Genomic DNA, 23,538 nt, shown 5'->3' with positions numbered 1-23,538 from the left:
TAGATTAAAAATTTGGCTGTTCAAGTGCAGATCAAGGGTGAACAGCATCAAAAAAAGCTGTAGACCAGATCTGCATGTATTTCTCCTGTATTTACCACAAAAAGACAAAAAAATTGAACTGCACACAGTTCATCTGCAATAATTTTTAAAAGTAAAAAATTCTTGAATGGTAACTTAGTGATAGGAGAACTACATGAAAGGGTGATCTGCTATTTTTCTGTTCTCCCATTCAAAGCCTAAGTCGTTGATCGAAACCAAGTGTAGACCAATTACTAATCGCAACATTTCACGTCAATCAAAACAAATCGTAGATTATGAAATACGTTCCTATAATATCCAACTCTTAGACTTAGTTCCAATAATCCACTCGAGAACGTTTATTCTAATAATCTGTATAAGCAAACTAGCAAAGTAATGAGATTGTATTCATACTGCACGTTCATTGTTTCAAACAATAAAGATAGTTATCTCACAGATTAATTAATTTCAAGTTATGGTAAAAGTAAAACCAAATTCAGGTAAACAATAGCATCTATTGTGAAAGATTTTGCAGAAATGATCAACTTTTCCATTTAGTAATTTTGATTCTGCAACAGCTATGCAATAACTATTTTTTTGTTCTCAACTTGGTTAATTGTTTTAAGTTTTAATTATATTCTCATGTTTATGTATTTTTTTTTTTTTGAATATGTTTTTTCTCTAATTTGAAAAACATTAGAAAGAGTAGTACGGAAGCAATGTCAAAAATGTGGTTCAAGAAAATGCATTAATTTTGCTTTAGAAATGCATATGTTTTGCTAATTTATTGCATATAAATGTACAACTTTTTTTTTTTGATGAAATTTAGTGTGAAATCATTTAACCACACATAAAATAATAGATGATGATTAGTTGTTAGCTAACAAAATACTATATATACAGCAATTAAATCAACACACATTTGACGACTTGAAATTTTAAAGACAGAGACTTTGGCCTTGTGGTTCTCATCAAACATGATGTTAGAGCTCTTGATGTCACTGCTGTAAATCTTGATCTAAACGTTTGAATGCATCAGCGACGCCCATTGATAAAGAAGGTTATAGAGATCTCCATTGGGAACAAATTCATAGACCAACATAGGAACTTCAGTCTCAAGGTAACATCCGAGTACCTTGACAATGTTTTGTGGTTTAATTGGGACATGATACAAGTTCATTGATGAACTGTTCAAGGTTGTTTTCATCCACCATGTTTGACTTCTTAACCACAATTTTACCATCCATTGCATTTGAAAATCTTTGGCTTTGGTTAATTTTCTCGGTCAAATAGTTGGTATGAGCTCAAACTTTCAGATAAATTACATATTACTATCTAGTTTTCAGATTTGTTAACACAATTGAGATGTTATGGTTCTTCATCAAATTGTTCTCAATAAATATGAGGTATATAGGTTTAGTTCCATTATCTCCTTTTTATCCATTTGCCATTTTATTTTTACAAATATAGTAATATTTATTTTTAATTAAAACAAAAGTATAACACATTTAGTTATTTACATTAATCCATATTTGTAATTTCTCACTTTGCTACTAAATTGTAACTGAAATTACATAAATTGTGAATTGATTTTTTTCTCCATTCATTTTATTTAAACACAATATAAATTGTAATTGTAAGTTTGTAAGTTTCATTTGATGTTAAAAAAAAAACATTGTAATTGTAACTCCATTCTCTTATCATGCTTTCTTCATATCTCAAATCCTAAATATTTTCTGTGCTTTGTTTATGCTCTGGCATGGTTGAAAAAATCAATTGAGATATCATTGTAAGAATTTGATTACAAATTTTGTTTAATATATATCTTACTTTTTAAATTTTATTTCTTCTTTGTTTTTATGTACTTCTTTCTTCCTTCTTTCTCTACTTATATTTTTATATTTAAAATTATATATGCATAATAATTTTTTTTTTTTTGTCAACCATTGGGCCACAACTGGCCGGCCCATTAGCCAAATTCCTACATTCGCAGGAGCCGAGACTCGATCCCGGGTGTGATGTTGACTTCTACAAATGGACTTACCTTCTGCCACTGCACTAAAGTCACTTCACATATGCATAATAAAATTTTGATGGCTATAAAAAAAAAAAAAAAAAAAAATTATCAATGCATAATCAAAAAATATTAATTCTAACCATCACACAAAAAGGAAATCATGTTTGAGAATCCTTCTCTAATCTTTACTTTGGATGTTTGATGTAAATATAGAGATGAACTCACTAGAGTTAAACCTAGTAATACAACTTAAATTAAGTGGAGTATAGAAACTGAACTAAAAAATCAAAATATGAATGACAAAATACAAAAACAAAAAAGAAATTATAAAGAATTCTAAACCTTGTTTACATATCAAACAATATTAAGCAAAAAAACTCTCTCGTTCAGTAAGAGGGTTTAAACTTTAAACTTATATCAACACGGCATCGTTTTCGACATTTGGTGATCAAACAGATCTCAACCCGGTTTTCTAATAATCAAAACCCGGTTAAGGAATTATTTTTGGGTTTTGTTAATTTTGATTTGTCCCTGCAACAACAAATCCTCCATCCGCTTCCTCGTGCAAAAACCCTAGCAGAGCTCCGAGATCTCTTGTCGCCATGGGAGACTCCGGCGATCCTTTTATGCGTAACCCAAACGCCGCCGTTCAGGCGCGCCCTAAAACTCAGAACAGAGCCAGTGTTCTTCAGCTTAAGCTGGTTCGTCTCTTCTTACCTCAAATTCGCTGATTACTCTTATTAATCTTCTCCCTCTCTCTAGATTTTAGTATTCGTTGTCTATCTAATGGTTCTACTTCTTCAATTGAATACTCAACTTCGTTTGATGCTTCCTTCGGTTCTATATTTGATTCTTGAATTGAGATTTATGAATTCTAGGGTATATGATCTTGAGCTTATCTTTAGAGTTTGGAATCAATCTGATACTCTTAGTTGATGTAAGGCTTGATCGAGGAAGATTTATTGTAGCTTTAGTGTTGTTGATGTGTATCTTTTATGTATTGCAGATGGGTCAAAGCCACCCTACTGGCTTAACTAACAATCTATTGAGACTCTTTGAGCCACGGCCACCGTTGGAGTATAAGCCACCACCAGAGAAGAGAAAGTGCCCGCCTTATACTGGTCTGATCTTGTATATCTGATATGTGTGTTTTTAAACTTTATATTATCACTAGTGTTAGATTTGATTTTGTCTTGTCTTGTGTGTTCATTTTAGGTATGGCTCAGTTTGTGAGTAAATTTGCTAATCCTGGGGATCCAGAGTACGCTCCACCTAAGCCAGAAGTTGAATTACCTGTATGATACACCTTTAACTGTTTTGATTGTGTGAGCTTTTACTGGATTTAGTTGCTTATAGTTGTGTGTTTTTTGTTTCACGGTACAGTCACAGAAAAGGGAGAGGATTCATAAATTACGACTGGAGAAAGGTGTTGAAAAGGCTGCTGAGGACTTGAAGAAATGTATTCCACTCTATATGTTATATTGTGTTCTTTTCTATGCCCTCTTAGGTTTGAGGATTCCAACTTAATTTGAATTTTTATATGCAGATGACCCCAATAATGATCCAAATGCTACTGGAGATCCATACAAGACATTGTTCGTTTCAAGACTTGTAAGTTGTGCTTCTTATTATTATTATTATTTTGTTTTTACTTTCTTTGGGTTAGAATGACTTTTGTTAGACAGTTGAGTTATGTTGTGCTCAACTTTGGTCTGTTATTGTCTTGCAGAACTACGAATCCTCTGAGAGTAAGATTAAAAGGGAGTTTGAATCTTATGGACCAATTAAACAGGTAGGTTATTCTGAGCATTCCCTTGCCGGTTCGGTAAGAATTTGTAAAATGGCTTCCCTCTCTCACGCTCTTTGCTCAATAGGTTAAAATTTCATGTACAAAGTTTTCCAAGGTTAATAATTTTCAGTCTCTTATAAGTTTGCATCATTTCTGCTATACCAAAACAGCCATTCTACTTTTAAACTGCTGTGCATACCTTCTTTGGACTGTGTAAAAGCCATCAAGTCTCTTAGAGCTTATATAGATGCATAAGTGCATCTCGTATAATGTCACAAACCTCCTCTCTCCAAGGCGTTTGCTTAAGACGTTCTTGTATAGTTTTGCATTTTTTCCTTGTCCCTTCAGAGAACAAATACATTATCATCTTACTATGATATAGAGGTTCTAGGCGCACGGTTTACCTAGTCGATTAGGTATTTCCAGAATCTGTTATGACCTCAACTCATCCTGATAAGCTAGTTATAATTATTTTCTGCCTATCTTCCAAAGCCATTCTGTTCAAAGAAAATGCTTCATCCTGCAAATGAGGCATTGTATAGAAAGCTCTTTATTATTAACTCTTTACAGTGTTAATAGTTGGAGTCGGGAGTATCATAAAACCTTCTCCCTTTTTTATAATAACATACTATGAAGGTGATATGGTTCACATTTAAATACATTTTTAGATATCTGAGTTTCAATACCCTGGTAAGGGGTGGTTTATTAGACCCTTGCTGCAATGCATCCATTTTTCTGCCAATTCTTGATGTGGGTGGTGACATTCTCGGATTTGGACACAACTTAAAGGTTGCCTGCCTTATAAGAGCTGCATGTTTGTTTTGATATGAAACATTTTGTCTGGAAACTTATTTATTCTCACATCTTTAGAAATGTTAAAGTCTTCTTCCAAACCTTGCAGGTTCATTTGGTAGCTGATCAGCTGACCAATAAACCCAAAGGATATGCTTTCATTGAGTACATGCACACCCGTGACATGAAAGGTCTGTTCGCATCTGTTTTCTTTCAACCCCTTTTTCTTGTCTCCCTGAGATGTTTGCTCTTTTTAACTGATTTGCATCGTGTTTTGTACTCTTCTGACAGCTGCATATAAACAAGCTGATGGACAAAAGATTGACGGTAGAAGAGTTTTGGTTGATGTCGAGAGAGGTAGAACCGTCCCAAACTGGCGTCCACGCAGGCTTGGTGGTGGACTTGGGACCTCAAGAGTTGGTGGTGGTGAAGAAGTTGTTGGGGAACAACAACCGCAAGGAAGAATCTCCCAGTCAGAGGAGCCATCAAAACCACGGGAGGAGCGGTAAAGATATTGTCATTCGTACTTAGTTCTTTTGCCTTGTGACTGTTATTGTGCTGATAATGTTGTGGCCTTGTCTCCAGTGAGAAATCTCGGGAAAAGGGAAAAGAAAGGGAACGAGAAAGGTCTCGTGAGCTGTCTCATGAACAACCTCGAGAGCGGTCTCGTGACAGACCGAGAGAGGATAAGCATCACAGAGACCGGGACCAAGGAGGCAGAGACAGCAAACGTGATCGTGACCGGACCCGTGATAGAGGAGACAGAGACCGCCGTGACCGTGACCGTGACAGGGGACGGGATCGTTCTTCAAGGGATCATGACCGAGAGCGCAGTAGAAAGAGGGACCGGGATTATGAAGGAGGTGAATATGAGCATGAAGGTGGTGGTCGATCCCGTGAAAGAGATGTGGAGTACGACCGAGAGAAACGTGGGGAGCCAAAAGAGACCCGTGGCTACTACGAAGACGATCAAGGGGAGACAGACCGATACAGCAATCGCTATGACAAAATGGAGGAAGATGACTACAGATATGAACGTGAGTACAAGCGGTCTGAGAGATCAGAGTCGCGTGAGTATGCTCGCTGATGATCCCCGCATGTTTAAAACTTTAAAACTTGAGATCTCTTTTGTTTACCTATGAATCAATTCTGTTTGTTACCGTTGAACTTGGTTGCTAACTTTGTTATATGTTTACCGATAAACTATGTTTCCGGATGATAAAATTTGATTAGTAAAAAATGTTATAAACTGATTGCATACAGCCAAGCTCTTACAGACTACCACTGAGAGTGTGCTTGGTGGATTTTGTTATATTTGAGAGAGTATCTTAGATTGTTCTTGTTTGCAAACCACATATATAAATTGAGTAGTCTCCTAGATTGAGTAATGACATCTCTAATCTCTTCGCCTTTGGCGTTTACAGGGATTTAGAAGTCTATGTAATCAGTGATGACTGAACAACTAAAGAAGAAAAGAAAAGATCACAAGTACGAACCAGCACTAAATTGATTTTCAAGTTTTAAAAAAAAAAGTCTTTCAAAAAAGCTCGGATGCCAATAATATAAATGACAATTGCTTTGTAGTCCATATATAAGAAAGTAAAAAAAAACTTAATTTTTGTTTATCTAGTCTCTCTCAAAAATCTGATATCAAGATCTACGTAATAGAGAAAAAAAATCAACTCAAATCGAAAAGGGATGATAACACAGCTCCAGCAATTGGAATCCAAATAACAATCAAAAAACTAGCTATAGTTAGATGCTTCAAAGACGTGATCTTATTATTGGATGCTGGTATTCTTCTGTCGTCGTATCATACGATCCACTTCTTGTATAAGCATCATGTGATGTGGTCCCTCTTGGCGATTTCCAAATCGCGCTTAAGCTCTGCAGGGTAACACCAACTCAAGAAGCCCCTGAATGGGTCGCGGAGATAGGTTTCTGCCAAGAAACAGATAAGAGTCCACGTAACCTTGCCTCCCACGCTCTCTTTAGGAATACACATGAGAAGTCTAACAGGGCCGCTCATATCATAATCCATCTTAGACAACCAAGCGTATGTCTCCGATTAGTTCGCCGGCATGTAGGGCGCAAACACACACTCTTTTTGCATTTACACGGACAAGATTCCATCTGGCTAATACAAACAATTGTTAGAAAGTAAAAAAAATAAATGCATCCAAGAAAAAAAAAATCATCTGAAATAATTCTATTTATTTTAAAATCTCATATATAAAAGTTTGATATTACATACGGGGACGAAAAGGAAATATTTATTAGCAATCCATCAATAAAGAAGCAAAAAAAAACCTAAACCTTGTAAATTCTAGAAATCCTAAATCTAATGAAACTATAAAAACACAACTAGAAAATATAGCGATAACTAATTAACCAGGTTACAGGAGACGTGTCTCAGTGTCTGTTCTCTATATGTATTACCACTATACTAGACAGAACTTTTGATAGGGAAAAGATGAAGAAAACAAAGCACACGAAAGAAGATGAATGTTAGTGAAGAATTGAAGATGGTGAGGTTGAGATAATATGAAAATTTATATAAATACACAAATATGGAAATCTTCTAAGCTCGTCGTACTGCAAAGCCTTTTTTTTTTTTTTTATGGATGTCCGACGTAGACGTAGTAGTATCATGAGTGAAAATTTCCTGATATGTTTACGGAAATTAGTACGAAACGGTTAAAAGATATCACTCGAATAATTCGGAGTCCAATTATATTCATCATTGGTATCTTTTGTCCGTTATTAAGCTCATATTTTATTTAGGAAACATGCACAGATAAAGCTTTAACAAAAATACAAAAGAGAAGAAATAATGAAATTTGCTTTGTACGTAGTACTAGTTCATATAAGAAAGTAAAAACGTTTGCTTAGTTATCTCGTCCCTCAAAACTCTGATCTCGAAATCAACGTATAAGAAAACAACTCAAATTGATATAAGGGTAACACAAGTTCAACAATTCAAATCCAAATGCAAATAAAATAACAATCAGAAGACTCTAAGCTAGTTATAGATGATGTCTCAAAGAGGTGATCTTATAATTAAACGCTGATGGTCTTCTCGTTGCGCCATGCAGTCATGGTTCAATTGTAAAATCATCATATAGTACCCTCTTTGCGATTTTCAATTCAACCTTAAGGTCATGAAGTTGACGCTGGAGGTGGAGAACCAAACCAGTGATGCCCATAACCGGGTCACGGAGACGGGCTTCTGCATCCAAACAAAGCGAATCAACGCATGTTTGCCTCAGGCTAGGCTCAATATCCATGAGATATCTAGCCAACTTGCTAATGTCAAACACCGTAGACAAGGTAGCGTACTTCTCCGGGTTGTTGGCTGGCAAGTAGGGGGCAAACACACACTCTTCTATGCATTTATGTCTCACATCTTTACACGCACAGAGTTCCATCTGGCTGATATATAGTGTACCCCCAAATTAGTTAATAAAAACAAAATCTGAAATAGTTTCTATTTGTATTAGATCCAGTAAGACTTCGTGTCAACATTAGAAGTGGATACAAAAATGTGGTCTGTATGTATATAGGAGAAGCAAATTATAACATTACGAATACGAAGAAGAAAAAATATCTATTAACCCTAAACCTTGAAACCCCTAGCTAGAAATTATAGAATTGCTTAAACTAAATAAACCAATTAAAAAATATGGTGTAACAATAAGTAATTAACTAACCAGTATAGAATGTGTCTGTATGCATATACGGAGAGGCGAAAAGATGAAGAAACTGTAAGAGGAAGAAGATGAGTACAACTGATCAAGAATATAACAATATATAAATACAAGTATGATTTTTTTTTTCCTCACCAGATTTTTAGAATTATTTATTATATTTCAAAAAATATATTTCAATTAAGATATTATAGTGATCACCGGATGGCAACGGATTTTATAGATTCTGTAACAATAATTAAATATCTTAATCAAGAAAAAAAATACTGTAGTTATCATTGTTTATATCTATTTTTTTTTTCGTAATTAATGGTATCTAACTATCTATAATCTTTCATTTTTGTTCGATTAGCTAATATATATGTATGTCCTGTAAATTCATTGTTGGTTTGTTAATTCTACTTTCTAAAAAACAAAAAGCTCCGATGCCGGGAATCGAACCCGGGTCTCCTGGGTGAAAGCCAGATATCCTAACCGCTGGACGACATCGGATTTTGTTTGAGTATTTCCATTCTTTTTATTTATACTAATTATCCTTTAAACTTTTGAAAGCTTGGCTTCAATTTGTTCATAAAGAAAGATTACTAAAATCCAAAGTCACTTGTTGATAAGAAAAGATTACTAGAATCCAAATTCAAAGCACCTCGTGCTGATGTATATCTATATTATTAGGAAAATACATTTTATTGATCTTATTATATGTAGTATACACAAACACAACACGTCTCTTGTTGCTCAAGTTGGGACACATGCTCTCAAGGGTCGTATTCGTGTAAGAAATTTTAAAATACATCACTAAATGTAAAGACCAACCCAAAATGATTAATTTAGATCTTTATATTTTGGTTTGGTTAATACATTACTATTTTGCTTGACATTAATTTTATCTTTTCTTGATGTAGTTTTCATCATTCCTGTTTGTGTAATTAGCGTTTTAAATATATATTATTTTGTCAGCAATATCAGGCAACATTGAAACAAACAAAATTTGCTTAAAGATGAAAGGAAAATATGATGAATATTTGAATACTTTAGTGACCCATTAACATTCATGAGCAGTAACAATCGCAAACAAATCTCAGCCCAATTGGTTTTTTTATTTCTAGGAAATTAAATGCTTATATAAATATAACAATGACAAATAACAATAAAATATAAAATCGGTGGATAGAAACTAATTATGATAATAATATATAACAAGAATGAAATCTGGAAAGGGACCAGAGCCGAAAGTAAAAGGGGAATTTTGCTATAATGTTAACCCCATGCGAAACTTAAGAGGAGGGTCCAACAAGCAACAACAACTCAACACTCTTCTCTTCTCTTCTCTTCTTTCTCTCCTTTTCTTTTTATTTATTATCAATTATAAAATATATGATATTGTAAAGTCTTTTTTTACTACAGTCAAATACAAACCATGATTTAAAATTATTACTTTTCATAAACAATCTAGAATTTGTCTTACTAATGTTTGCCATTAACCACACACATACACTTAACTTTTGTTAGTTAAAACTTAAAAGTAGTTTTCTTTTTACTTAATAGCATTTGCTTCATGGGGCTTCTAATTAAAGTTTAGCCTCCTCTTCCATTTACTTAGGTTTTTCCTCTGCATGATTATGTTTCTTTTTCTGTTAATTACATAATTATGTTTTGTCTATAAAGAATGAGTTAATGGTTTCATGTCGGAGAAAAACATTCCAAAAAAATCTATATTCATATTTATGTGCAAAAACCTTGAATAAAAGTATGTATTATTCGCAAAATAAATTTTGCATTGTGATGTGTTTAGTTAGAAATCCATGGATAAAGTAATTTAAGTGAAATATTATTTTTAGAGACATTTAGCAGATATTATATACAAATAGTTCCTTTTAAAATAATATATAATAAAACTTTTGGATTACTTAAAAAAATGAGCCATATCATTTCAATTTAACTATTCATTGAGCATAATCATTTTAGCTAAGCCTTAAATGGAGAAAGTTAAAGACAAAAAGAATAGAAGGGAAATAGTCAAACATTGTGAGCAATGACTAGTTTCCAAAAAGTAGTGGGACGATATGATTCAAAGCATGAGAAATTTGTAATTACACAAACTTATATATCGAGCAAAGTAAAAACGATAGGGATAAAATAAAAATGAATAGAAGGGAAAGAGATTGATGTGTTGTTCGGTTGCGCTCGTGGGCAATGATTGAAATGCAATAATAACTTTTATAGGTGGCTGTGGGGGAACCCCCATGCACCCTTCTTCATATCTTCACCTAAATTTCTACTTATGTAATCAGATTTAAACTCGAACATTATCATATGTTTGTGTAAGTAATTATGAAGTAATTTCATCCTTAATAGGAGTGGTAATACATTGAACGATTTTTTTTTTTTTGAACAACCAGATGCTTTCATTCATTCAAATCAAAGCAAATACAAAGGAAAGAGATGCAGAGATCTCAAAGTTTAAACTGAAATAAAGATTACAAAAATGGGTATTACCCAATGCCATAAAGAGATAGATAGATATCATCGAGATAGAATCCATGAGAGCTATGAATAACCTGTGATTTACTGATTTTCACTGTTTCTATTAATTTACCAATATATACCCGACAACGATTTCTGTTCAATATTTGTTTGTTTATAATTTTTGGTTTTGTATTTATAACTTACAAACATATATTTTGTATCATGCTTTTAATATAACAGCCAAGACATTATTTTACAATTATGCTATTCGATTTGTACAATACTATGCTATCTCGATTGTTTATATTCAATGTAAGACATTGGAATATTGTTTTTCCAATTACAGAAAGATGTGCATGCTGAGTATAACTCGATATTCTTGTTTAACATTAAAAAAAAAAAAAAAAAAAAAAAAATCGATATTCTTAACTCGTTCATCATGGACGAATTACACAATCTTTTAAAAAAGAGAAAGAAAAAGCAATTTTGTCTTGCTAGGTAAAGAAATGGTTTATAACATACATGATGCATGCGTGTGCTTTGCAGGAGAGAAAAGGGAAGAATCTGATATGACAGAGATTGTAAAAATAAAATGTTGCATTAATTTAAGGTATATTTGTCGGTCGTGAACTCGAGGGATGCAAAGAAAAGCGAATTGTGATTTGGAATCAATCTAATCTCTAGAGAAAAAGGACAAAAATTAAAATAAAGAAACGTACCTAACAAGTATATGTATGATTGAGATTTTGGTCACGTTGATTTGATAGAGTGATAGAGATAGTGATGATCCCATTCTCATTTTTTTCATTTGTTTGTAGTTGTAGCCATCTCTATCTCTCTCGATCCGACTATTAACTTTTAGTTTTAAGTCAATACAAGTCAACATTTGCTTAGTCATATCGAATTTATGGGTTGTCGACAAAATATAATTGATCCAAGATAATTTAGCTACGTGCACACTAGATCGCCGTCGCGGCATTATTTAAAATCAAGTCGGTCTAAGTTCTTCGTTGGTCATTTTATTTGTATTTTTCCGAGTTTAGAGAGATCATGACAAAAAATATAGGAATCATGTACTATCAAATTATGTACTAAGTGACAAAATAAACTTCAAAAAAACTATTGAACCATCTTTAATAACGCAGATTGTTCTAATTTAATTATGTAAAGTTTCTCAATTTTTTTCTTCCATATTATCCATAAAGCATGTAATGTAAAACTATTTGTGTGTGAAACCTGAGAATTTGTTGTCGATAATATTCGTGAAAGTCAGAATAATTTGTGATTTCCAAAACAGTGTTATTGAATTGAACTGCTTAACTAACGAATGCAAATATAAGATTATTAGTAGCTGGTAGCCGCATTATCTACTAAATCGAGTCGTTACATGAAAAAAGAAAAAAAACAATTCGGTCAAACCAACTTTGTCCTTTTTATTTGTCTTTTTTATGGAGTAGTTTATAAAGGTCAAATTACTCACGTCAAACACTTTTGGTCTACAATTTGGTTACAAGTATGAGAAAACGCATTAAAAGTTCAAGTTTCAAGATGTTTATTGCTGTAACTTGTGAATTCAAATTTGTTAGTATAAATTTAAACTGAAGCTGGTCAGGGTATTCGACTCTTCCAAACAAACAAAACAACAACAATACTGTATTACGTAAATTATGTGAGCGAGAATTGAAAATTTTCCGTGTTTTTTTGAGAGAGTTTAATTGGTTTGTATGTATGTGTAGGGTGTTAGTATATGATAGTCGAAAATACTTTTTTCGCTATACTTTCTTGCCATAGTATATAATAGTCGAAAAGAATTTGCACACACACACACAAAAAGTTAATTAAAGAGTAATGTGCTGAAGTCCGTATATCTCTTTATCGAGGTTGTAGTCGTAGTTCATCCCCATATGATCGAAGTAGGGACATTAAGTAAAATAGTTTTGTGGAAGAACCTAAGGTGATATACAACTAGTTTAAAAGCTATGTTTATTTGTTAAAGAGCTTAAAAGTTAAAACCCATGTGGTCTTTTCATCACTTGTTTCTCTCTTACTGCATAGTTTATGAGCGTTCAATACGGTCATGCATACATGCAGACGAATAAAGAGAAAAAGTTGGGATAAATTTTGAAAATGGAAACTTCAAGAACTAAAGAATTTTTTTAAAAAAACCCAAAGGAAATATTTCCTTTGGTGAGAGACAGCTGCTGGTGGGTTTAAGGAGAGATAAGAGAAGAGAAGAGAAGTGAGGTCAGATCACAATTGCTAAATTGTGTAAAGGTTTTGTTTTTGTGAAAATTGCTAAAGGAAAACGGTTGGTGAGAGCATTTATATCACACAGCCCACTCTCGTCTCTCGTCATATCACTTTCACTTTCCCACACGTGTGACCTGACACGTGTCAATCTCCCACCTCCTGCATGCCCCATTACGGCAATCATTGGGCCGCCGTTACGTCCCCCCGCACCCGCACGAGTGCTTCCCCTTCCCTTTTTTTCTCTCTACTTTTTTTTTTTTTTTTTTTTCCTCTTTCTTCTACATTACTACTACTTATATATCAATTTTATTTTTATATCGAGTAATTTAAACCTATACATATCAGACAAAACAAAGTATTTTCCTAGGTTTTCTTGTTCACAATTGAATTAAAAAAAATTGAAAACTATAAATTACAGTGCTAAGAAAATGGTATACTTAAAAAAAATGTAAGAAATTTTGACATTTTTTGTTGTTTTTGGAGTTAGCACATGTTCTTGATTATACTATATAATAAAGGAGAAACTAGTAAAACCCAATATTGGTGGTGGTGCATATAAATCCTTATTATGGAAACGGAATTTGAAGAAAAAATAATTACGAAATTTAGAAATAGACGTATTATTATAGTATCGTTTTCTTAGTTGTGCAGGAACGGAAAATAACGAGAAAAAGGCATGTGAAATTGGGAGAAAGCTGGTGGACGAGCAACTGCACGTGAAGTGCAATAATGTGAACCACATGGACGTGCCCAAAGTTTCCCCCATTATCATTCTCTCCTCTATATATTTCCAAAAATAATTTTAATTCTATATATTTCCAATTAAGTCGACTAGAAAAAGAAGAAAAAAAGAAAGAAGTTTTTTCAATTTTTGGTAACATTCGAATTCATTTCATGATGAATTTAATTTCTTCGATACATACAAATATATATCCTATTGGTTTTGTAGCTTATTTGATTTGTCATCTCATCACATGAATTTAAATTCAACATAATCGGTAAAAAATATTATCCGATAGTTAGACACCGTACCGTACATGAGAAGTAGTGAAAGGTAGTGCCGTAGTGGTGAAAATAAAACAACTTTCCCTCTCATATTCCTTAAAGTTCCTCAAATTTTTATTTTAACTTTTAAGTTGCAAGTCGCCGACAAAATAAAAAGTTAAAAGTCAATACGGCAAGAAATTAAAAAAAAAAATAACTTTATTTCAAAACAAAATGAATTTAAAGTCAATACAGGCAGCATGATCCATTCCATGCATCCCTATACGTGTATAGCGTATATTTACACGTACGTATAATTTAACGAGCACATGTAGTAGTTATTACGTTGTATTTATGGAAATAAATTAGTGGTTAAAACTCGAAACCGGTACAGAAGTACTATCGATAGTAGCTTTGTGACTTTTGTGATGTTACTGTTTGAGAGATTTATTTAGGCTGACCACTGACCAGCCCTGTTCTTTTCATGGTCGTTGAACTATTTATTACTTAAAACGAAATTTGATGTAAGCTTTTAGTCGTTTAAAGTTATCACAATTCACAACAACACCATGCCGAACATAAACCAACGTAGATGTGGGTATGTTTGATTCGGGTTGAGCTAGAATTTCACTTTTGTGGTCCTATATTCAGCTACGTTCACAGGAATCCAGTGTGGTTCCCAATTCGTATGAAAATTTTATAATGTCAGTAACAAAATATTTTAAGGACTCAAGGATGGAAATATACGCAAAAGAGATTTAAAAATAAATAAAAAATACAGTACTAATCATCTTAGAAAAATTATTATAATGTTATAACCAAATATCTAATTTTATTAGTGTATATGAAAATATAATATGGAGCTGGGGTTTCTAAAAAATATAAGCTTTTTTGTTTCGATTCGGTTAAATGACATCGACTATGATTTTTTTTTTTGTCAACTGGAATTGTGTTAATGGATGATTGTTAATTGGTACAATACATTCACACATCGAGTTTGATTTTGGTTTAGTTATTTTCATTTTTATTATATACTATATAATTACTATATATATAACAGAATACCGATCGAAGTATTTTATTCTAAGTATATACGAGTGATAGAATATCCAATTTTGTAGATCAGTCCAATCATGATTTATTAATTTCTTATGCTAATCCAGCAAATTTAAAAAGAAAGAAAAGCGTACATATTATTAACAAGAGTATCGAAAACAAAATAAAAAAAGGGGAAAGAGTAGTGACCCATGGAGTATGTGAATAATTATCAAAGAGAATAAGAGGTGACAACCAAAAGGTTGTGGAATAATGGTCCCTGCCAGCTTTCTCTCACAATCAATATCGACCCTATTTGGATTTTATAGATATTCGTTAAAATTTTGCGATAACGATTCTGAAAAATATTTACAATAAAATACTATTGCTAGCTGATCTCAATATATGTTCCAGGTATTTCATAATATAAAACTTTGTTTAAAGCATATTTTTTCTTCCCTTTATTTCATTTCTCTATAATTTACATTATTGTGGATATATATATATCGCAAATCAATCAACTTTGGTTCAAATATTGATATACGACGTTGGACTCGAACCATGATAGTAAATACGACATTACAGTGACACTAGTGGAGATAACTAGTTTAGAGGACCCTGTCATATATACAAACTTATAAACTGAATATAGCCTTGGAAAACAAATATGTTAATCAAGAGAAGCTAAGTCAACATACACATAATTCCTTGCAGAAAAAAACAAATGTGTTAATTAAGAAACGTTTACGTATCCATGTATGGGTATGCTATACCTTTCACGTACGTATGGTATACTAGAAACTACAGAATAGTTATTTGATATATGACTAAAAAATTCACACGCGTGGTAATAATTATGGGACCGTATGTTAAAAAGAACACTACAATTTCATTCTTTGTTGGTCAACAATAAAAACAAAAACAAGAAAGAAAAACGAATTTTTTTTGTCGTTTGTTAAATTTTCTTGGATTCCATTCAATGATCTAAAAATGCATAGATCTTTTGGGTTACAGTTTCGAAGACCTCTACAAGCGTGTAACCATCTGCAACTATTAAATTGCTTTCTTTAATGCATCTTTAACATATTTATTGTTAGTTGGAATTTAATACTAGAAGGAACTTGTAACAGTTTTTTTAAGGGTTTTAACCGTTTTATTTATTAGGTATGTGACTATTCAAAATAAGTTTTTGGATGTTTAAAATTTAATCTTATCTTTCCGACATCTAAAATTTTAACTATCGAGGAAGATATAGTTTGATCATGTAATCGCGATGCCATGAACATGAAGGATTATTGTGTTACGTTCCAACTTCCGAGCCTAATGATTCAGAAAAATCTACATGCTGTACTACAGTTACCATATGTTCTTGTGGCCATAATGACAGCCTTTACAACTGTGATAGTCAATTCTTTCTGCAAACAATAAATCTAGGGATTTAATGCTTACATTTTTATGTAATTTATTACAAAACTTAAATTTCTAATCTAAGGAAAAGTTTTTAAACTAAATCCCATATAGTTAAGAAAAAAGTTTGGGTGAAGATATAAAATGCTATAAATAATTAGCATTTTTAACCATAAAATAACTTTTAAATGGTTTAAAAAAGAATCCTACAAATGTAATCTTATTATAATCTATTTACTCTTATCCACACAAAAATAAATGAAACTAAAAATAGAGAATTTTTGAGAAATATTTTTTTTGGTGTACCCTTTCAAAAATACCCCTTTCATCTATCCATTTTCAAAAATATCATTTTTAAAATATGAAAAATTATAAAGTTTTATATGGTTCACAAGGTATTTCTAGATAATAACTACTACCTCGAGATTCGATCCATATATTTTAAAACATTTTAAAAGGATTTTACAAAGTTTTTTAAAAGTTTACAAGATTTTTAAAAGATTTTTAAACAATTTTTGTAAGGTTTTTAAAATATATTTATATTGTATTTATAAAATATATAAAAAAAATTTACACACATATAAAGGTAATTTATGTATATATTAATAAGCTTACACACAAATTTAGAAAATTTTCAAATTTTTAGTGGTTTTTTGGTAAAGTTTGAAAGATGAGATATTTTTGAAAAATGGTATTACAAAATGAGTATTTTTGAAATTTCCTCCTAAAAATATTCATAGTGTCTACTAACTCTTAAATATACTTCTCCACATCAAAATTATTACCGTATAATAAATCCAAATTTAAGCACCATGTTTTGTTTGTAAACAATTTCCCACTCAATTGGCTTGTTTGAGTTGATCTTTTGTTGAAAAAAAATAAAAAAAATCCAAATTTATTATATTATTTCTAATTTTAATTAGTATCCATACGATTTTGTGAACATCAACCAAACCAAAAACTATTAAATTTAATTTATCTTCAAATATATATATATATAATTGAATTTATTGAATTGAGCTATGTTTACACTTACTGTACTTAATACTGCTTAATAGTGGCTTAATACCTAATGCTAACACTCTATAGTATTTATTTTTACAGTTTTTATAATCGGTATTAAGAGTTTGTACTTAACTGATCCTATACTTCGACTATACTCGCCGTAACAACTGATCCTGCGGCGAATATGATAAACCTAAAACCTTGAAGTTAGGAGTAGTATACAAAATTACAATATCATTTAAATACGCAGATAACATATACTACTATCCAACGAAATTTAAAAACTATATAGCCTATACCCGATCATAATATCATATCTAGTAGGTGTAATTAATAATGCATGGTGCGATGCAGAATTGGGACAACAAGAAAAATAAAATTAAAAATTTTTATAAAAACAAAAAGGATTTTACTTATTATATGTAAGTATAAAAAAAATAGAGTAAATGAGTTTATGACTATTGATGGGCAAAAAAAGACAAAGCCAAAAAGTCTACGGGTTTGACTGTCCAGTTCGGTAATAATCTAATAACTCTGTCTTTGACCGCACGCTCGTGTAGGGGTCCTTCTGACATTTTCACTGTTCTACCCCTACTCGTGATCCCCACCCTTTCCGCTATCTTGAGGGTACTTTTGGTATTCCCCTCTTTTAAAACCCGATGGTGACCGTACCGGTCTTTCCTGGGATTCTGCTGGAGCATTTATAATTAGCACGAATGGGTTATTAATAACTTCTTAATTAGTATAATCACACTTGAGAGATCATCAGATCAGATAATTTTATGGTTATAAACACTTTATTACTCCTATTGTATGTATAAGTAGTACGATTTATCTTCAAAGAACTTAGACAAATTACTTCATAGTCTCTATTCTATACCACGGTGAAAGAGACGAATAAATAATTATAGAATTATATCCAAATTAATCATATTAAAAAAAATTAGCTGTTAAACAATTTCAGCTTTCTGCAACTTTTTGGTATTGTGAATAGAATAAGTAAAAGGAGCATAACGAGCAGGGCAACAAAAGTAATGAATATGGAAGAGGAGGGAAAACAAAAGCAAGGAAGCTCATTGGTTAGGTTAAGCTTAATTGGAAGATTTAATTAAAATTATAATGACGATGATAACAAATTATATTTTTCTGACTTCTTTAAAAACCATCCTCTTACAAACAGAAGCTCCCTTTTTCAGTAGAGGTCCGATTCCCAATCTTAAAGGCAAAGCAATTAGAGAGAGAGAGAGAAGAGAGATAAGCTCCATGTTCGAAACAGAGCATCATACTCTCTTGCCTCTTCTTCTTCTCCCATCGCTTTTGTCTCTTCTTCTCTTCTTGATCCTTTTGAAGAGAAGAAGTAGAACCAGATTCAATCTCCCTCCCGGTCAATCCGGTTGGCCATTTCTTGGTGAAACCATTGGTTATCTCAAACCTTACTCCGCTACAACTCTTGGTGACTTCATGCAACAACATGTCTCCAAGTATATACACATCTTCCAACCCAACAAAAAAAAAAAAAAAAGATCTTCTGTTTTTTTTTTTTTTTTTTAACTTTAATTTTTTTTAACAACAGGTACGGAAAGATATATAGATCGAATTTGTTTGGAGAACCAACGATCGTATCAGCAGATGCAGGACTAAACAGATTCATATTACAAAACGAAGGGAGGCTTTTCGAATGTAGTTACCCTCGAAGTATCGGTGGGATTCTTGGGAAATGGTCGATGCTCGTTCTTGTTGGGGACATGCATAGAGACATGAGAAGTATCTCTCTTAACTTCTTGAGTCACGCTCGTCTTAGAACCATTCTTCTTAAAGACGTTGAGAGACACACTTTGTTTGTTCTTGATTCTTGGCAACAACACTCTGTTTTCTCTGCTCAAGATGAAGCCAAAAAGGTTTTTCTTTTTTTACTTTTTTTTCTTCTATTGCTCGAATTGGGTTTAAAAGTATTTGAGTTTGCTAACTTTATGTTCATGGGTTTTAATTGTATAGTTTACGTTTAATCTAATGGCGAAACATATAATGAGTATGGATCCTGGTGAAGAAGAAACAGAGCAGTTGAAGAAAGAGTATGTGACTTTCATGAAAGGTGTTGTCTCTGCTCCTCTCAATCTCCCTGGAACTGCTTATCGTAAAGCCCTTCAGGTACATTTAAATTAAAACCTCTAAAATTTTGCTGTAAAGTCACAACCTTTCATTATAGGTTGTGTGTTTTTTTTTTTTAATTAATTGTTTTAAATTATGTTTTAATTGAGAACTCTGAAATGGTTGTACAGTCACGAGCAACAATATTAAAGTTCATTGAGAGGAAAATGGAAGAGAGGAAATCAGAGATTAAGGAAGAAGATCAAGAAGAAGAAGTGAGAAGTGAGGATGAGGCAGAGATGAGTAAGAGTGATCATGTGAGGAAACAGAGAACAGACGATGATCTTTTGGGATGGGTTTTGAAACATTCGAATCTTTCGACTGAGCAAATCCTCGATCTCATTCTTAGTTTGTTGTTCGCCGGACATGAGACTTCTTCTGTCGCCATTGCTCTCGCTATCTTCTTCTTGCAAGCTTGCCCTAAAGCCGTTGAAGAGCTTAGGGTAAACTTCATTAATTATAACAGCTCAATTTAATTACTAGTACCCTAAATTGTTTACGTATTATATACGTATACGATGAAAATGGTCTATATATATATATATATAAATATCACTAATTTATGTTTATTGATTTAAACTTTTGAAGGAAGAGCATCTTGAGATCGCGAGGGCGAAGAAGGAACTAGGAGAGTCAGAATTGAATTGGGATGATTACAAGAAAATGGACTTTACTCAATGTGTATGTTATTCTTATTATTATTTATTTTAAAGTTAATTTAATTTATGATGAAAACAAATTATTGACATATATATTTATGTTTTGGTGTGAAGGTTATAAATGAGACGCTTCGATTGGGAAATGTAGTTAGGTTTTTGCATCGCAAAGCACTCAAAGACGTTCGGTACAAAGGTAAAACTTTACGTACAAAACTAAATAATGAAATCCGAAATATTGAAACCTTTTGGATGGAAAATGTTTTTTTTTTTTTTTTTTGCTAAAGAGATGGCAAATGTTTTAATAATTTGATTTCTTTTTATGTTGGAAAAAAAGGATACGATATCCCTAGTGGGTGGAAAGTGTTACCGGTGATCTCAGCCGTACATCTGGATAATTCTCGTTACGACCAACCTAATCTCTTTAATCCTTGGAGATGGCAACAGGTAAAACTTTTTACTCTTTTTTTTCTTTCAATTTTCGGTATCTACCAAAAAACACATAGTTTCATCTATTGCATGAAGTGATACGTCATACGTGCATATGCATTGATTACCCCATCTATAGATACTATACGAGAACCATTAATCTGGCAAAATTATCGTTGAAGTTGGATCTTAACACGTCATCTATCATTAATCACATGAAAGCATATAAAAAACATAAAAATAATGTGAAATTAAAGTAAAAAGAATAAGAGAGAGAGAGAGAGAGAGAGACGTGTTGGTGTAAGTGTACGTGAAGACAATTAATTAGTAGGATGGTATGTCTATAATGACGTAGGAGCTTACCTTGAAAATTCTTATAAAAGTGACAGTTTGATTTTTATTATTATTAGTCACGGGGCTTTGATTAAAAATTTTAAGATTCGACGGACGATGGTACCACGGCTTTGACGGATCTCACACGCCCGATGACTTGTAGTACGTGTGTTAGATTCTGCCACGTTGACCTGTCCTTGCTCTCTCTAGATTCATAACTCTATTACTACTACTACTACTACTACTACTACTAGTACTACTAAATACTAATTAACACTATCAAAATCGGCTAACTAGAAAACTATATAGTATTATGATTTATGAGATTGAAAATACTTTAATGAAATAATGAATAAAAATGTGGAGTCATGATGTTAAGAGTGAGTGGGGAAGGTAAGAGGTGGTGAGAGATGATTAATGACTCACGTGGTGTGGTGCCAACAAGCACGTGTTCTTCTTCCTTTATTCATTCGTCTTCGTAAACTTATATGAGTATATTTTTATTTTTTGGGGGTTCTTGTTGTGATTAAAAACGGGTTTTTGTTGGGGCAGAAAAACAACGGGACGTCTTCGTCAGGAAGTGGTAGCTTTTCGACGTGGGGAAACAACTACATGCCGTTTGGAGGAGGGCCAAGGCTATGTGCTGGTTCAGAGCTAGCCAAGTTAGAGATGGCAGTGTTTATTCATCATCTTGTTCTTAATTTCAATTGGGAATTAGCTGAAGATGATCAACCATTTGCTTTTCCTTTCGTTGATTTTCCTAACGGTTTGCCTATTAGGGTTTCTCGCATTCTGTAAAAAGAAAAAAAAAAAAGTTGAAAGTATTTTGATTCTCTTCTTTTTTTTTGATAATATTAATCATTATTTTTTTAGCCCGAATTAAAAGAAAAGAAATTGGATAAATAAAATTATTCAGATTCGATTTTTAGTTCGGGTTTCATTCAAACGACGCTTTTGAGTTTTGACAATGGGCGATATGTTTTGTATTGGGTGCTACTTTGACATATGTATTCTATATGATGGATGTTATTGATTATTAGTGTCGACTACTAATTAAACCTTAGATGGGCACATTTTATGAAGCCCAATCATATTACGATTATAGGCTAGTATATAACAAATGGACAACCTTTTATCTCCTTATGGAAACACTCACAACTCACGAGGGTGTCTACTGTCTAGTGGGGAAATCATTGGGCTGGAAGACTGAATATCAGAACACAACCTATCAATTATCGATACACCTTGGATTTCAAATTTATCTTGATTCTTATTTTTACATAGACACAAAGAATTAGGTGTCGAGAAGAATTATATGAATAATAGTAGCTCTCCGCATAAGAATGGTTTCTTTCTACTGAGAAAAGAAAAGGGAGAGGAACATTTACCGTGTTATTTCTATAAAATTATAGAGCTAGCTTTTTACTTCTTCTATCGGTACTCCAAGCAAAATCTGCAAACGGTTAATATGTTCTTAATAAACCGCTTTTTCCGGGACCAAAATCTACAAAGAAGACACAAGAAGATCAATGATATGCTCAAATTGTAATACCCTAATGGTACTAACAGCCTTGTAGTTGTAATACTCTAGGGGTCGAATCTACAGAGAATCTAGTTCACACAATAAACTTATTACTCTTTTAATTATGCTAAATCAAAATATTAAATTAAAGATAATGCAAAACAGAATTAAAAGTGTTGTATATTCAAAGGATCAAAGAGCTAGGCCTAGGGAAATTCTCAGGAAATTACAAATTATTAAATCAACAAATAAATAGGATTCAAGCAATTAAGAACAGATCTAGAACTCTAAAGATTTTTGTAAAATAAATCAGTTCTCACTGCAAATATTATATAAATTTAAAACCAGAAAATCCAAATCTCTTTGTAAAATTCAAAGTTAAAAATCAGATTTGAAAACAGGTTTAGATTGTTCACAAAATTATTCAATCAAATCTCTTTGCAATAAATAATTTTGCTCATCAAATGGTTTTATCAGGAAAATCAATTATATTCTCATATCAATTTATTTTCCTAGGTTATTAATTCTAGGTGATCAATCAAGAATTAATGTGAAGAACAACCTATGATGAAGATTTAGATAGATAATGAATCCTAAATAAACATATCTAATTATTCATAAAAACCCTAAACCTAACAAGCAAACTACTTAGACATGTTTAATGAAGAACAAAACATCTTTTCTGAATAATAAGCAATTGATATTAAGAAGTAAGAAGGGAGTTCAAGAATCTTCTCTCTACAGATGAAATCAGATTTGTCTCTCCCAAAAGCTCTCAAATCAATAGGGTGACTGGAATCAAAATTGCTAGAAAATAACTTCGGTCTTAACAATGACCATAAAAATCATATAAATACTCTAAAACACGTCTTGGGCCTTAATTGCAAATAAGGGAAACTTGGGAAAATTTTGTAAATCTTCTAAAGCTTGTGGAGAAAACATCTGATTGGCTTTGTGGCACATGCATCGATTGATGCTTT

At 32.4% G+C, this 23,538-nt stretch overlaps 2 protein-coding genes, 1 long non-coding RNA gene and 1 other non-coding gene across 5 annotated transcripts; 2 read left to right on the top strand and 2 right to left on the bottom strand.

Annotated features, from left to right (window-relative positions):
• Positions 1 to 2,538: 2,538 nt before the first annotated feature.
• Positions 2,539 to 5,878, top strand: LOC104711610 (U1 small nuclear ribonucleoprotein 70 kDa). 2 transcript variants are annotated; one of them, XM_087463655.1, is made up of 9 exons: positions 2,539 to 2,736; positions 3,042 to 3,156; positions 3,251 to 3,330; positions 3,419 to 3,494; positions 3,582 to 3,646; positions 3,765 to 3,827; positions 4,726 to 4,807; positions 4,908 to 5,121; positions 5,202 to 5,878. In XM_087463655.1, the coding sequence occupies exons 1-9, from the start codon at positions 2,638 to 2,640 to the stop codon at positions 5,701 to 5,703; spliced, it is 1,296 nt and encodes a 431-aa protein (XP_087319781.1). In that variant the 5' UTR covers positions 2,539 to 2,637; the 3' UTR covers positions 5,704 to 5,878. The 2 variants fall into 2 exon arrangements, with proteins under 2 accessions (XP_087319781.1, XP_087319782.1); XM_087463656.1 differs by having other exon boundaries at positions 2,543 to 2,736; positions 3,765 to 4,613.
• A 1,670-nt stretch (positions 5,879 to 7,548) lies between these two features.
• Positions 7,549 to 8,402, bottom strand: LOC147938514 (uncharacterized). The gene is made up of 2 exons (XR_015565355.1): positions 8,327 to 8,402; positions 7,549 to 8,048 (listed from the first exon to the last, which is right to left on the bottom strand). It is a non-coding gene; the product is annotated as an uncharacterized LOC147938514 (long non-coding RNA).
• Positions 8,403 to 8,743: 341 nt separating this feature from the next.
• On the bottom strand, positions 8,744 to 8,815 carry TRNAE-UUC (transfer RNA glutamic acid (anticodon UUC)). The gene has a single exon. It is a non-coding gene; the product is annotated as a tRNA-Glu (tRNA).
• A 9,473-nt stretch (positions 8,816 to 18,288) lies between these two features.
• Positions 18,289 to 21,964, top strand: LOC104715524 (steroid (22S)-hydroxylase-like). The gene is made up of 9 exons (XM_087467476.1): positions 18,289 to 18,549; positions 18,651 to 18,951; positions 19,044 to 19,368; positions 19,466 to 19,618; positions 19,750 to 20,061; positions 20,207 to 20,299; positions 20,392 to 20,470; positions 20,612 to 20,721; positions 21,589 to 21,964. The coding sequence occupies exons 2-9, from the start codon at positions 18,734 to 18,736 to the stop codon at positions 21,832 to 21,834; spliced, it is 1,536 nt and encodes a 511-aa protein (XP_087323602.1). The 5' UTR covers positions 18,289 to 18,549; positions 18,651 to 18,733; the 3' UTR covers positions 21,835 to 21,964.
• The last annotated feature ends 1,574 nt before the right edge of the window (positions 21,965 to 23,538 follow it).

Source organism: Camelina sativa, chromosome 9 (assembly GCF_030686135.1).
Source record: "Camelina sativa cultivar CO46 ecotype springtype chromosome 9, ASM3068613v1".
NCBI classification, from domain to species: domain Eukaryota; kingdom Viridiplantae; phylum Streptophyta; class Magnoliopsida; order Brassicales; family Brassicaceae; genus Camelina; species Camelina sativa.
Note: the sequence above shows the minus strand (reverse complement) of the source record. Positions and strands in the feature narration are given on the sequence as shown.